Below are 16,309 nucleotides of genomic sequence, written 5' to 3' on the forward strand. Positions count from 1 at the left end.
TGAAGAAAAACCATGTGCTCAGAATAAAGGGAAGGAAATAGTAAAAGGTTGGAGCTGAGAACAGATTGTCAAGTAGAAATTGGCCAGTGTGTTTGGCACTGGTATGGAGCCAGGAAAAAAATGATTTAACAGCAGTATTGGGGATGATAAAAGGGAAGAGAGCTAATTGGCAACCAAAAGTGTGTAGTAGATTGCAGATTGCCAATAAGAATATGAAGGAAAACATTTGACTCCGTGATTGGAGACAACTGCTTCATAACCGAGAGATACCATAGAAGAAGAAATGTCAACATTTGAGCATAGTGTAGTTGTAGGTAGTTAAAACCAATGAGAAGTCAAGATTTCTCTCACTGATGTTGGGAGTAGAGCTGATATAGCAGAGGCAGGCAGTGCCCTGCCCATATCCCCCTGGGCTTCATCATTTTAGTTCAATGTGGTGGAGTGTCAACATTTACATTTCTTTTGCTAATGGGAGTAATGAAGACAAGAATTGGAGTAGAAATACCTTATTTCCTTGGGGTGCCTGCATGGCTTGGATGGTTAAGCGTCTGCCTTCGGCTCAGGTCCTGATCTCAAGGTCCTGATCACAAGGTCCTGGGATCAAGCCCCATGTCCAGCTCTCAGCTCACTGGAGAGTCTATGTCTCCCTTTTGTGCTTTCTCCCTCTCTCTATCTCTTTTCTCTCTCTCTCTATCTCTCAAGTGAATGCATAAAATCTTTAAAAAATAATAATAAAGCAACCCATTTCCCGAAACCCTTATGTAGATAGGTCTGTCACATGTTTTTTACTGGCTCCCAGCCCATCTTAGCCACTGACTTGATAAACCCCCTTTTCCAGATGCCTCTTTTTCTTTGTCTCAGTTACCCTCCCTTCCATAACTGTGTTTTTGCACTGGAATTCCTATTTCAGGATCAGCTTTTGGAGGAACCCAAGCTCAGACAGTTGTTGGTTACATGTTTCTTTAGAATCCCACTGATTACTATTGTCTCTCTCATTCAAGCCTACCCCGAACCTTCTCCCTGTATCTGTGCAGGGACCTATTGCTCTCATCCTGAAGTTGCCAAGTCACTGCAGCCAGGAAACAACATCCGATCATTCTTGCACAATGCAGAAGAAATTAATTAAATATAGTGTTAATGCTTCCTCATGTGTTTGCATTTTAAAGGGGATCCTTGGAGAAAGAACCAGAGGAATGAGAGTCTAGTTGGGAATTCTGATTCTGTGCCACCTGAATGAAGGAGGTTCTTTTGAGCAAGACTTCTCATATCCTTTACCTCTGATTCTGGTACTCCTTGGACCATTTGGGAGAAGAAAAGCAGATGAACTTGTCCCTCTTTAGTGATGAGTCAAAATTAGAAATTAGATGGAAGGGTAGAAGAAGAGGAGTTTGAAGGAAAGCCAAAAAATTCAGCATAAAGCAGCAGCAAGAACAAAACAGCATATTTATTAATTCTAAGAAACCTTTTTGTCAGCATTTTAATCTCTGAAATGAAATTGCATCATATAATCAATAGCATCTCTTACTTATTGTGGCAAACACAATGTCGTTGTCATTGCCTGTGATGTGAAATTGGGTCACAGCTCTTCGTGTTGTTGTCTCTTCAGTTGAGTGATGTGCACTGTTGGCGTAGCATATGTTGAGTTTAATTGCTGTTTAAAGTGTCGTCAGTATAATAGTGCTTTAGGATTGAAACAAACAGCTATCATGTATGCAGAACGGGGTAGGAACAGATCAGCAGGGTATAAATTTGATATTTGTTAAGCAAATTATTTGTCACTGGATAGATGATCCTAAATTCCATATTTTCATGGAAAATAACAGTAAAGTGCTTTATAGGGTGTAAGAAAGGAAGAAAGATGCACATGGGTAGAAGTTGTGTAATATTTTATTAGTGAGATTCATGCAAAAGAATTGCCTATCATACACAAAGCAACAGTGGCAAGAGAAATTGCCCAATTCCTCACAATAGGTGAACTAAATCTCAGTGCAGCAGGAAGCTAGAGTAAATGAATCATGCATTGCAAGGAATTATCTTGAAGATGTATGATATCCATTTATCAGAAATTTCCTGCTGATTTGGAACAGAATGCACTTAACGTCCAGCATGATGCCGTTGCAGACAAAGTTCAATATGTGTTCAATCAAATAAGCAATGCCTGAGATGGGAATTTGCTTTCTTTGAGGAGACTTAGAATTACACTGTCGATGCAAACAGATCTTTAAAGGGATCAAGAGTATGAGTTTGATTTATGATAAGTGCTGTGTCACTGAAATCTTATACCTGCCAATTGCTGAAGTTACTGCCATATTTAATTTAATTTAAGCAATGTCCAAGAAGAAGAACTTTTTCAAGGATATTATTGGGAGTGGACCAAAAGGGTATGGATAATGTTGATTGGATAGAAGACTGGTTAGAAGGCTTCTGGAAGAGACATCTAGAACCTACCATATTTTCTAGTCCTCAGTGACTTTATGGACATGTCTCTGAGCCGTTAAATAATAATTTCTTCTAAATGCATAGTGATATGGTGGTTAATCATGATGACATGACTAGGTCAGTACAGTCCCTCCCTGTTTCTGTCAGCAAACCATTTGAGGACCACTTGCAGAAGGAGTGTGAGTCCTGGTTCTTGCCTGAGAATTTTCTAGAACTTCTGGTAAGATCAAGAAAGTGACAGTGTCAAAACTTACAGGATGGAGACAGTAGATCTGCACACTTAAAAGAAATACCAGCTCATCGACATTCTTGATGTCCCAGAAGACCTTATTTTATGGAAAAATATGAATTCCAATGAAGTTTCAGAAAATTTGAATTCTAAGTATGTGCAGGAGTTTCAGGAATACATTAACCAATTTACTTCACAGGTATTTACCCTTTTTATATATGCATAGTACTGCTATGTGATTTTAAATATTTATATCTCTGTAGAAATAAATCCCACCCTTTCAGTAAGTATAAGATAAAAGTGATATTTTAAGATAAGATAAGATTCCAAGTGATAAAAGGCATTATGTCATAGTTTATATTTTTGCTTCAAAGCTAAGAGCATCATTAAAGTTCAGTTCATGGAAATGGAAGGTTTGACTCACTAGCAATATATAAGTCTGTGTGTGACAGCACCACAAGGAGAAAAATCCACAGAATAGATTTCAATATATCTCTTTCAATAACTTATAAAATTAATCAGGAAAAAAATCCACAAAGATGCATAAATTTGAACAAAACAATGAGCAAACGGGTTAATGAGCCTGTATAAGACATTTGCACCGAACAGAGTTTGCGTTCTCCACGAGCTTTTGAAAGGTCCGGAACCTGGGCCACAGAGCAAGTCTCAGTGGTTGAAGTCACTCAGAACATCTATTCTGATGAGAATGTTTAAATCTGTTAAAAAACATTGGTTGGGGGGGTGGTCTGGGTGGCTCAGTCGGCAGCACCTGATTGTGGTATTGGCTCAGGTCATGGTCTCAGGGTCGTTAAGATGGAGCCCTACATCAGGCTCCGTGCTGGGCGTGGAGCCTGCTTAAGATTCTCTCTCTCCCTCTCTCTCTGCTCGTAATGCCCCACTCAAGCACTCACTCTCTCTCTCTCTCTTTGTTGCTAAAATAAAATAAAATAAATATAATCATTTTTTAAAAAATGGTTAAAAAAACAGAGAAGTAGAAAACCCCTATGTTTGGAAATTAACCAATGCATTTCTAAATAAGACTTAGGATGAATTTAAAACTCTGATGGAAGCTAGATGTTAGATAAGGGAGAAAATGTTACCGATATGCACACAAGATATGATTTGTGTATGTAGAAAATTCAAGAGAGTCTACAGATAAATTGTTAGAATTGTTAAGAGATATTAAAAACACATTAGAGTCAATAAGGGTTTAGCAAATTTTCTAGTTTTAAAATCAATATATGGGTGTCAAATATATTTCCACATGCCAGCAAAAACAATTAAGAAAGAAAGACACTATTTATTCTGTTGTCAAAATACCAATTATATGGAAATAAACCTAACAAAAAATGTGTAAAATCCCCATAGATAATTATAATGATTAATAGAGAGACATTAGAGAAGACCCAATAAATGGATTAGAATGCAATTATAAAGATGCCAAGTCCCCCAAACGTATCTAAAGATAGAGTGCCATTCAGATTCTCAGCGTGGTTATATACGTGTGCAGGCTGACAAGCTTGTCTTCAAGTTTATATGGAAATGCAAAGAAATTTATTCTAGATGACATCAAAATTTATTATAAAGGTCTAGTAATTAAAATAAGCTGTTGACACAACAGAGGTAGAATTCTAAGATGGAATGGAGTCCAGAAGCAAACCCATCCATGTGTGGACCTCGACTTATCAAAGAAGTGGCCCAACAGAGCCTGGCGAAAAAACAGAATGTTCAATAAATATCGTCAGAGCTGTGTATCCATACAGAAAATGTGAAAAGGACCCACTCATTATTCTCAAGCTCCAAGTGAGGTACAGCGAAAGGCATCACTATAAAGACTTAGCAGGAAAAAAAACACAACCTCTATGACTGCAGGTTAGGGAAGGATTTTGTAAGCCATAAAAAGCACTAACCATAAAGGGAAGAACTAATAAATTTGACTTCACTAAAATAGAAACTTCTACTCATTGCCATTTGGGAAAAGACAAGCAACAGGGCAGAAGATATAAGCACTACACATGCATGAGACAAGACAGACACACAACAGAAAATGTACAGTTTTCCTCTCTCGGGTGTTCTCGCCTTCTACCAACTCAAACTCAGGGGAGTTTTGTTTTGTTTAGGTTTGGTTTTGGTTTTGGCAGCTTTTTTTTTTTTTTTTGAGGTTCATATACATGGTAACAGAAAGGTGAACATGAGTACATCTTTGATATTTACGAAAATAAAAAGCACTAATTTGGTTTTGAATATAAGGATCAATTTTCTGTAAGCAGTTTTTGTCTCATACATTTAAGGGAGGGACTAAGTTAGGAAAAATGTGCAAAAAAAGTAAAAAGATAGCCTAGATGAACACGATGGTGCTCTGTGCTCTGGACAAGGCAGAAAAATGAATAGTTTAACCTTCTAAGATGTGAGGGGAAGCTGAATCTGAAAGGGAAGGTAAACAGTGCAAGTAGAAAAGGAAAAGCAAAATGTGCACAACAGAGCTGAGAACTGTAGAAAGATGGTATCTGAATGATCATGGAAAAGCTCCTACGATGGTGAGAAAAACAAGGACAAGGAATGGTGATTCTGGGGTCTTAGAGGAACTCCAGATCTTGGACGGGAGGGAAGAGGAGTTTTCAAATTTACTCAAGGAACAGAGCCTCCAAAGGAGCCCCAGAAGAAACTTTATTTTTAACAATGGAATATTTACAAAATAAGACCAAAATGAGAAGACATCGTTTTTCTTGGGAAGTTGAATAGAAGGTATATGGAAAACATCAGTAGATAGGAAAATTAACAACAGGAACAAATTCTTCTAACTAGAGAGACTCTGAAATTGTCAGCATGCAGAAATGGGAAATTTGGTATCTCTGCTTAATAAAAAGGATCATTTTAATTTCTATACCTTATGAGCTTCTGTCAATTCATTTTTATTTTTTGGAGCTTTCAGATTCAAGAGGGAAAGTAGAGTTTTGAAGGCTGTAGAATATGGAAGAGCAGGAACTCAGAAGCTTGGTGTTGATACCCTCGTTTTATGAATAGAAGTCTTAAGTAATGTGCATCATCGAATAAAATTGTGGCAGCAGTGAACATCATAAAAATGTTTACAACCTCATTTCTTCCCTTGAAAGGCCTTTTACTTTGTCAATCTGTATATATTCCTCCTTTCTTTTTTTTTTAAATTTTTTCAATTTATTTATTTTCAGAAAAACAGTATTCATTATTTTTTCACCACACCCAGTGCTCCATGCAATCCGTGTCCTCTATAATACCCACCACCTGGTACCCCCAACCTCCCACCCCCCGCCCCTTCAAAACCCTCAGATTGTTTTTCAGAGTCCATAGTCTCTCATGGTTCACCTCCCCTTCCAATTTCCCTCAACTCCCTTCTCCTCTCTAACACCCCTTGTCCTCCATGCTATTTGTTATGCTCCACAAATAAGTGAAACCATATGATAATTGACTCTCTCTGCTTGACTTATTTCACTCAGCATAATCTCTTCCAGTCCCGTCCATGTTGCTACAAAAGTTGGGTATTCATCTTTTCTGATGGAGGCATAATACTCCATAGTGTATATGGACCACATCTTCCTTATCCATTCGTCCCTTGAAGGGCATCTTGGTTCTTTCCACAGTTGGGCGGCCGTGACCATTGCTGCTATAAACATTGGGGTACAGATGGCCCTTCTTTTCACTACATCTGTATCTTTGGGGTAAATACCCAGGAGTGCAATTGCAGGGTCATAAGGAAGTTCTATTTTTAATTTCTTGAGGAATCTCCACACTGTTCTCCAAAGAGGCTGCACCAACTTGCATTCCCACCAACAATGGAAGAGGGTTCCCCTTTCTCCACATCCTCTCCAACACATGTTGTTTCCTGTTTTGTTAATTTTGGCCATTCTAACTGGTGTAAGGTGATATCTCAATGTGGTTTTAATTTGAATCTCCCTGAGGGCTAATGATGATGAACATTTTTTCATGTGTCTGATAGCCATTTGTATGTCTTGATTGTCTTGATATTCCTCCTTTCAATTCATTGTTAATTTTCCGCTTTATGGGTCGTTATTTCATTGTTTCTCTTACTGACCCGTTTGACCATTTCGTAGATTATTAGCATGTCTTTCAGAGAGGAGAGGACAGGAGAGGGGAGGGAAAATAAATAAATGTGTTTGTCTACACTTACTAAGCTTCCTATTTACCCCGGCTTGGAAAAGCTCAATTAACAAAGACATTTAACACTGCTGACTAAAAGGATGGTGGTGTTGGGATTAGCCCTATAACCCAAGACAACTGAAACACCTACAGGGTCTTGGCAGTTGAGGTAAATTAGTGCCTGGGGTTCTCAGTGCTGGACACGATGGCAGCTGTGGACAGTACCTGCTCCTCCTGAAGGGATTACAATATGTGACTTACACAGCACATCTAGCGCCTGAATTAAACCCGCAGGCTGCCAGTTTCCAAAGTCTGCACCATTTGCATGGGTAATAAATGTATATGCTTAGATCTGAGAAAAATATTGTTGCTGAAATGTGTGTAGCCTCACTCTAGTAAATTCGTAGAGTTATAATCTAGTTGACATAAACAATACCAAACAGGGACCAAAAGAATGCTTTAAGTATACCATCAAGTACAGAGTTAGCAAGTGAACAGCTGGGACCACCCTGGTTCCTAATAATTTACAAAGAAGTAACTCTTTTACCTAAAACCTATCCTAAGCCTAAAATAAATGGATCCTCCCGAGTGTGTGTTCAGGGCCTTTTCTATAGAGGTGTTCAAGAATTATTTTTAATTTACTCCGCAGGAGTTTCACAATCCAGGTTTCTGTGGCTTTAGAAGACACTGTTGAAACAAATCCCAAATAATGTCATATGTTTTTTGAGGGATTATTTTTTCTTTATGAGTAGTGATGTTTTCATATGATGTTTATTTTTAAGCTTTTATGTTTGTTTTTCTGACTTTTTTCTAGGGAAAATTTCATGGCAATCCAATGCACGTAGCTGTGGTTATTTCAAACTGTTTAAGGGAAGAGAGAAGAATATTGGCTGCAGCCAATATGCCTGTTCAGGTAATATTTTCTGAACTTGTGGTCTTGTTATCTCCCTGAACTCAATTTTTCTGAAACAGAAATTCTTATCTTCTTCCCAGCCGTTACCTATGTTAATGGTGCCACTATCCTCCAATACACTTGGAATCAAGGTCTTTGAGTAATTCCTTTTCTCTGCCTCCATACTGAGCTAATTACCAAGGCTTTCTGGAGTTTGTTTCTGGAATCCTATCTATAAATTCTTTTCTGTTTCTATTGGTTCCACTCTGGTCCGTGGTCTTACAGTACCAGTTGAGGGATGACGTTCACTGCCTCCTGGCTGAAGTCCCAGCTCCATGTGCACTTTGCTCCCTTCAGCAGGATTATCCTCAGGGGTCGATCTTTGTCAAAACCTTCAATGGCTCTGGACTTCTACTCCCCACCACCCGGAAACTATACACACAAAATTTTATCTGATGAAAATTCCATAAATACTTGTTTGTTGTTTGTTTCAATGTACTTTGCCCTGCCCTATTTTAGATTATATTTTGTCATACTATCCTCAATGAATTCAGAGCCTCCATCAAAGAAAGACTAACAGAGGGAATCAATTAAGTCCTTGGGAATACTTTTTCAGTTAGTCCTTATAAAAAGGAAGAGTATGTAAGTAATCAATTTCTAGATGATGTTCTCCATAACTTAGTAAATCATATACTATATGTATATCAATACTGTATTTATTTTTAAAGGTCCCAGGAAAATATCTTTTTTTGAGCTGTTAAAATTTTTAGACTTAGCTATTTTCACATTATGGCTGTTTTTGGAGAAATACAGAATTTTAATAATTCACTCTTCTTATTTTTTACATAAAGGATAATATTTTTAATTCAAAATATATAAATATAAATTAAATATTAATTAAATATAGAAAATATATTTAAAATATAGTGCTTCTATGGTAAATTTAGTTTGATTCAGTACATTTTGGGTAAAAATTAAGATGCTATTACTACTAACATATGATATTCTCATTTATATACTCAGCTATCCTTTTCTATATCCCTCTTTTCCTCAGTCATTTTAGTGTGTGTGTGTGGTAGGGGGGTGTTGTCTTCAAATATCAGGTATCAGTCAAATTAGAAACTACATACAATCTGCCAATACAACATACTACCACGAGAGACGCACTGGTGTGTTAATTTTAAAACTTCAATATACAAATGTATGGGAGCATATATATGGGAGGGGGAGTTGTAACTATTTTTCTATCTGAAGAATGCGGTGTAGTTGGAAGAACACTTGACTGGTAGCCACGCACATTGCTTCTGCTTGAGGTTGCACTCCTGATTTGCTTAGTCAAGTCATCAGGCTTTCTAAACCGTAGCTCTTCACCCAACTCTAAGGCAAAAGGGTTGCCGATATTCTAACTCTCATTTTGGTATCTATGTGGCTCGATATCTAAGAAGCACATCAGTGTCTCTATATCTAAGGAACACTCAATGTTAGATTATTTGAATGGCCAAGAAATGGTGCATGGAAATGATGGTTAGCCTTTCTATTTAACTGGGCTAATATTTTTAGATATTCTTTAGTGAACAACTTTTGTTCCAGTGTAGAAGTAAATCTCATCCCAGCAAAGTCAACATCCCTAATTCTGAATTTAAGTCCAATTTAATGTAGCTTCACTATACTCATTTTTAACTTACATTTATTCATTTTAGGGAATTTCAAAAGTAACATAGGTCTGTTATAGAAAATTAGGAAAGAAAGTTTAAGCCATAAAATCATCTGTAATTTCATTTACCTATTGATAATGTTTTGGTGTGTGTGTTCTTCCATATGTACTTGAGTTTACATGTCTATGCATATATCTATATCTGTATCTGTAAGGAAGAGGACTCATAAATGTATGGTGTTTTTATAACTTGCTCTATTTCTTAACAAATTAATGCTACTTTAAATGTCATTAAATTTTTTTCCAAAGTATTCTTTTTAATGGCTTTATAGTATTCCATACCCTATAAATCCAAGCCTCAGTTCAAAGTGTACCACATATACTACATTTATCATAAGCTTGTTTTATTGACAGAACTGAAATTTCAAAACATTCTTTCCCCAGGGTCCTCTGGAGAAATCCTTACAAAGTTCTTCAGTTTCAGAAAGGCAGAGGAATGTGGAACACAAAGTGGCTGCCATTAAAAATAGTGTACAGGTGAGTGATCGCACAGAAACCTAGCAAGGCTAACTGTGGCCTCCAGACATCTAACTGCACCCAAAGTTAGCTCTTACAGAAATCACAGGACAATCTGATAATAAAATAACTCTCTCTCACTCACTGTGTTCATATTAGAAAAGATTTTGGGGGGAAGCTTTTCAGCTTCAGTTGACTAGAGACTGGGCCTACCCACCAAGCTCCAAGCCTCTAAACCTTAACACTGTAAATCTCTGTGTGTCTTCATCTGGAAACGTGAGGATGACCAGCATCACAGGATTGCTGGGAAGGACTGCGTGCGATAGTCGAAGATACGCCGTTAGCCCAGATCTTGGCACGTAGTACCTGTTAGAAGCAGAGAGACATCACCAGGTTTGGAGAGAAGAGCAAAGTGAAACCTCAAAATAAAAACAAATAGGACATATAGAGGAAGCATAGATATTTCTCTAAGAAGCAGAGAAGGGATAAAAATGTAGACTGAATTACCATAAACCACAGCAGAGTAGAATAGAGTGAAAAGATAATTGGTACATTCATGCAGAGTTGTATGGAACTAAAAGGTGAAAGGTATCCATAGTCTCCGGCCAAAAAAAGACATTTGTAACATCATTTGGAACTAAATGAGAAGTAACGGGCAAGATGCTGCAAGATTTCCAAATGATCAGGAAGAGCAAGTGGAAAAGCAGATTTAGCCTAGTTCTTGTTCTTCGGGGCTATTCAGCCTTTGTGGCCATTAGTCTTTAGAAACGTGGGCTTTGCATGCTTGGGCCAGCTCGTGACTGGAGGCCAGAAGCACCAAACAGTGTCCTTTGAAAGACTGATAATGATGTTTATTTGACACACTTAATTAGAACAACAGAGTGAGTGTGTTTTCTTTTATAAAAAGATGACAGAACAAGACACCAAGTATTTAGAAGACCTGCAGGATGAATTTGACTACAGGTACAAAACAATTCAGACAATGGGTAAGTTTTTGCTTCATTTTTAATTCTCACGTAGGACATAAAGACGATGCGACTGGGATTTCCCGTCGTACCGACTGGGATTTCCCGTCATACTGACAGCGCTGATAAACTGATCTGTTTCCCTAAGGGAAGTTCTCTTGCTTTCGTCCTGAAGAGAGAGTGCGGGGAAGGAGTGTTTTGCTTCCTCCTTTTCTCCCCATATAATGTATGTTTTTTTAATCGACCAATTCAAAATAAATTGTAAAGCTCATGAGAAGTCATTCCTACTTGGTCACACATCTCCAAAAACTAAAAACATTCTCCGTAGAATCAAAATATCATTATCACGACTAAGAAAAGTAATGATAGTTGCCTAGTATAATCAGGAAATTACTAACGTCATACTTACATGGATTTTTTAGATATAATTTTTAAGATCATCTGGCTGGCTCAGTCCATAGGGCCCACAACTCTTGATCTCAGTTCATGAGTTCAAGCCCTACACTGCTTTTTTTTTTTTTAATTTATTTTCAGCATAACAGTATTCATTATTTTTGCACCACACCCAGGGCTCCACGCAATCCGTGCCCTCCCCAATACCCACCACCTGGTTCCCCCAACCTCCCACCCCCGCCCCTTCAAAACCCTCAGATTGTTTTTCAGAGTCCATAGTCTCTCCTACATTGCTTTTAAAGAAGATTTTAAAGATTATAAGTAGAAATGTGATTCACTATAGGAAATTTGGAAAAAAGAAAAGGGAATTAAAAAATAAAAAATCATGAAAAAATCCACTATCTGCTGATAAACAAATTGTTAGTATATCTCCTTCCATCCTTTTTCCTATACATTTAATTACATATATATCTATTTATTTACCAAAAAAAACCCCTGAAATAACCCTTTACATAGTTTTGTATATTGCACTCTTAAGTTTTATTTTAAGTATTTTCTCATATCATAAAAAAATCTCCAAAGACATCATTTCAGTAATTATATAAATGTCAAAATGTAAGGAAATGGCAATTGTTTAACTCTATCTTTGTGATTAGACATTGAGTTCGTTTACAAGTAGATTTTTTTTTTTAAATGGGAAGAAAAGGAAAAATAATGGAAAGAAAGAATGAGAATATTTACAAGGTCTAAAATTTATAAGTAACAGGATTGATCTTTTGAAGTATGTTGCCATTCGTGGGACAGAGAAATTCCAATTAGATCGAGATTAGCTAATAGGATTGTACCAATGTTCGTTTGCTGGCTGCAATAATTGCCCTACGCTTATGTAAGATATTAGAAGAAGCCAGGTAAAGGGCAGATGGGCACTCTACTCTTTTTGCAACCCTTTTGTAATTCTAAACTTATTTTAAAATAATTTTTAAAAACAATTAGGATAGAAATATTTTATTTTCAGAAGCATCTTTAATTATTGAAATGTTAGCTTAACATTTACTCAGAAGGAAGTGTGAATGATTGTGACCAAGTGCTTAACATTCACCTCAAGATTTAAAAGCGAGGATATTAGGCTAGGAATCTTGCTTGGCGTAGGTGGGGGGTGATGTGCTCTCCTGGCATCTTCAGGATTTACTGACTCCTGGGAAATGATATTTAAAATGTTCGTAGTTGTGGACCACCTGGGTGGCTCAGTCAGTTAAGTGAACAACTCTTGATTTTCTCTGATCATGATCTCGGGGTCATGAGATTGAGTTCTGAGTAGAGCAGAGTCAGCTTGTCCCTCCCCCTTCCCCTCTCTCCCTTCCCCCGCTCTCTCTCTCAAACAAATAATAATCCTTAATAATAAGGATTAATAGGGGTGCCTGGGTGGCGCCAGGGTCCTGGGATCAAGCCCCGCTTGGGCTCTCTGCTCCGCAGGGAGCCTGCTTCCCACAACACCCCCCCCCCTGCCCACCTCTCTGGCTTGTTGTGATCTCTGGTTGTCAAATAAATAAATCTAAAAATAATAATAACAATAAGGATTAAATTATTAATCCTTAATCCTTTAATAATCCTTAAGTGTTCATAGTTGCTTTTGTGTAGAATTTTTCCCTTCAGAAAAATGGCACAAACATGGGTTCCTCAGATTATCAGAGGGGTCCGTGATCCTAAAAAGGTTTAGAACTGCCCATTTCACCAAGCACTAAAGTCCATTGAAAGCTATCTCACCCCAAATCTCATATATGAACCACCAATTTAAGAAGTAAAATATAAACAAATACATTAAACAATAAAATCACTTTGGACTTAACATATGACAATTAGAGTTACATTACTATGATCAGTGCCCATGAACATTACGAAGAATAAAAATCTCATTCCGTCACTAACATCAACAAGTATTTATTTTGTTGACTTTAAGTGAAATGAAATGTTTTAAGTGAAATAAAAGACACATGGGAAACAAGTTATATCTCGCTGGTGAAGACTGAAAATTATTAGCTAATGAAGCTTTGAGTTTATAAAAGGCTATATGAGCCAGATTTTACTACATGTGGGATCCAAGAATTTGCAAATTTGTGAATTAATACAACCAGGAATGATTTCCCAGAGGTCAGGGCTGCTTTGTGGAGAAGTTTGGCACAGTGTTGTTTCCCAGTTACTCAAGCCAGACCGGCATTTCCGACCTTCATTCTTCATGGACAGGAGGGTTGGTACAATCACTTGCTATATACCAGAAAAGTTTAAGATTCAAGTTAAAATATACAATGTTTATTCCACATCTCCCATTTAAGAGGATAAACCATTTGGGTTTTTTTTTTTTCAGTCAGAGATTTTTCTTTGCAATTCTTTCCGACTTCTAGTTTTACTGTGAGGCAAGATCATACTGCAAAAGAAAAAAGAGAGGGGGAGCAAAAGATCGAGTCTTTATTAGTTCATGAGAGTAAATGGATACAACTGCAACCCTTCCAGGCAGTTTTCCGTAATTCCTGGTGAGAAAGTAGAGCGGGAACAGTAGGTAAAGGGACCGGAGGAATCAACTATGATCTAATAATGGGCACGAAGAAGGCCCTTTTCCTTCTTAGCCCAACTAGCTAGGGTTATTGTCCGTGTAGAGGTATCTAAAAAGGAATGCATTTCAAAAACCTTTTTAGCCCTCTCCCTACCCCAAACAGGAGCGTGGTGTGAAGACTGGTCTTCTGTCAAGGTCTGTAAGATAGAGATCTCCTCCCTGGCTCGCTTGGAGGTGATCCTCCTGGCAGATGAGCAAATAGGGACATATTCCAGGCTCTTCCACAAGGACCACATTTCATCTCTCATATCGTGGGACTTAAGGATGGGGATTGCAGGAGTCTTGGCTTTTGGGGCAAAGAGCTTCGCCTGGGAGAGGGCTCAAAATCTCAACTCTTTTCCTTCACAGACCAGGGGGACAAGAACAACGCCCTGATGAATCAGGAAGTTTTAACTCTGCAAGAAATGCTTAACAGTCTTGACTTCAAGAGAAAGGTTAGTGGAGAACGTTACCTTGGCCTTGCCCACTGTTGTTTTCCTATATCTGCTCCCACTGAGAAGAATCAAGCTCTTGGATTCATTCAGGCCTGTTTAAGCTGAACGATAAACGGTGGTGTTTCCAGGAAGAGTGCCACACTGGTGGCCGTGCTCCCGTTCCCGAGCTTACGCAGCTGGGCTTCTTGCTTCATGCAGTGCGTTCCCTGTAGCGACCGTTAACTTCAAGGCGAACATCTTACCCAGTTTTTACCTGCCCCTATTTCAGACATGACCATTTTAGTTTCTGTACTTACTATGCTGATACGGGTTCTACTACATGTAGAATTAAAATATTCCCTGGAATCCACTAAAATTTTATTAGAAAAATCAGTGTTCCAGTTTCCACTCTGAAAAATGACCTGAGGCTACGTAATTGAATAGATTTCAGGATAGTTCATCGACAACCGAACATATTCAATCTAACCTCCTTTCAAAGAGCAGAGAAGGCTTTTACTGGCTCAGTGAAATATTTTAAAAGAGGGAAATCATTTCTATTTCAACTTTCTATCTCTCCTTGAAGTAAATGCAACTGAAATTTGAGCAGTCACTGATAAGTCAAGAGTTTATTTCTAGAAGTTCAGCTTCATTTGTTGTGTAGGAATTTGTGTGAGCACAAATAAATGTAAAATTTATTTTCACCCTACATTATAAACTTCAACAGTTAGAAATCAGGTTTCTAAAATGCAAATAATTAATCCAAGATAGGCTTAATGCATTTATGTATAATAAATCTATGTTCTATGTTTTGTGCATGCTAAGAAATGCTTAGAAATAAGATTTTAAGACAGAAGGAACTTCAGAAACTATTTGGTCCAGTCACCTCATTGTATAGATCAGAAAACCAAGTTCCAGCAAAGTTAAGTGGTTTATCCCAATTCACATAGCTTGTCACAAAACTGGATAAGAATTCATACCTTCTAATCCTTGGGCCTTTAAAAATTAAACTTCTCCACTATGCCTTCCTCAACCCCAATAAATTACTTTTTTTTTAAGGATTTCATGCATTTATTTGACAGAGAGACAGTGAGAGAGGAAACAGAAGCAGGGGTAGTGAGAGAGGGAGAAGCAGACTTCCTGCCGTGTGGGGGTCCCTATTTGGGGCTCAGTCAAGGGCCCTGGGAACATGATCCGAGCTGAAGACTGAGTCACCCAGGCACCCCCAGATAAAGTCCCTAAAAGACTAACATAGGAAGGCTCAAATTTTAATCAGTACATTTTAGAATAAATGCATATATTTCTAAGAATATAAATATAATTTATGTCTTTTTGAAAAGTGGAGATATGGATATATGACTAGAAGATTCAATAATGACTCAGGAGTTATAAATTCAATGTATTTGAATTTACATTAGATGAGATTAAATGATATTATGGGCTAATATGAGATTGTTAGCTGTGATCATACGGCTTCCTTTAATAACCTTATTTAATTATAATAATTTCAAATTGAGGGGTGCCTGGGTGGCTCAGTGAGTTAAGCCTCTGTCTTCGGCTCAGGTCATGATCCCAGGGTCCTGGGATCGAGCCCCACATCAGGCTCTCTGCTCAGAGGCTCTCTGCCTGCTTCTCTGTCTACTTGTGATCTCTGTCTGTCAAATAAATAAGTAAAATCTTTAAAAAATTTTTCAAATTGGAAGTAGGAAAAGGCAGTGCTCTGATAAATAGAAGGTAGTATTTGGTAAAATATTTGGTGAGAATGTTAACCTAGCCTTTATCCCCCAGGTCTGAGAAATAGTTTCGTGGGTTGAGTTATGAGTGACTTTGGTTGCATCTCAGTCTTTTCAGTAGTCACCTTTGTTTTTAGGAAGCGCTCAATAAGATGACCCAAATCGTCAACGAGACGGACGCGTTGGTGAGCAGCGCGCTGATGGAGGAGCTGCGGGACTGGCAGAGGCGGCAGCAGATTGCCTGCATCGGGGGGCCGCTGCACAACGGGCTCGACCAGCTGCAGAACTGGTACAACGAACTGACTTTAGTTTCTAGTGAAAACCACAGGAAGCACA

The 16,309-nt window shown here is 38.0% G+C and overlaps 1 protein-coding gene across 5 annotated transcripts in view; it reads left to right on the forward strand.

The window, feature by feature from the left end:
* The window catches only part of STAT4 (signal transducer and activator of transcription 4), a 99,806-nt gene that overhangs the window by 53,683 nt on the left and 29,814 nt on the right, over positions 1–16,309 (forward strand). For all 5 annotated transcript variants that reach the window (XM_082690492.1, XM_082690491.1, XM_082690490.1 and 2 more), the window contains 5 exons: positions 7,617–7,715; positions 9,793–9,885; positions 10,772–10,850; positions 14,179–14,264; positions 16,111–16,262. In XM_082690492.1, coding sequence (XP_082546618.1) covers positions 7,617–7,715; positions 9,793–9,885; positions 10,772–10,850; positions 14,179–14,264; positions 16,111–16,262 — 509 coding nt within the window. The remainder of the gene's footprint in view (positions 1–7,616; positions 7,716–9,792; positions 9,886–10,771; positions 10,851–14,178; positions 14,265–16,110; positions 16,263–16,309) is intronic.

This window comes from Mustela nivalis (assembly GCF_964662115.1).
Source record: "Mustela nivalis genome assembly, chromosome: 11".
NCBI lineage: Eukaryota > Metazoa > Chordata > Mammalia > Carnivora > Mustelidae > Mustela > Mustela nivalis.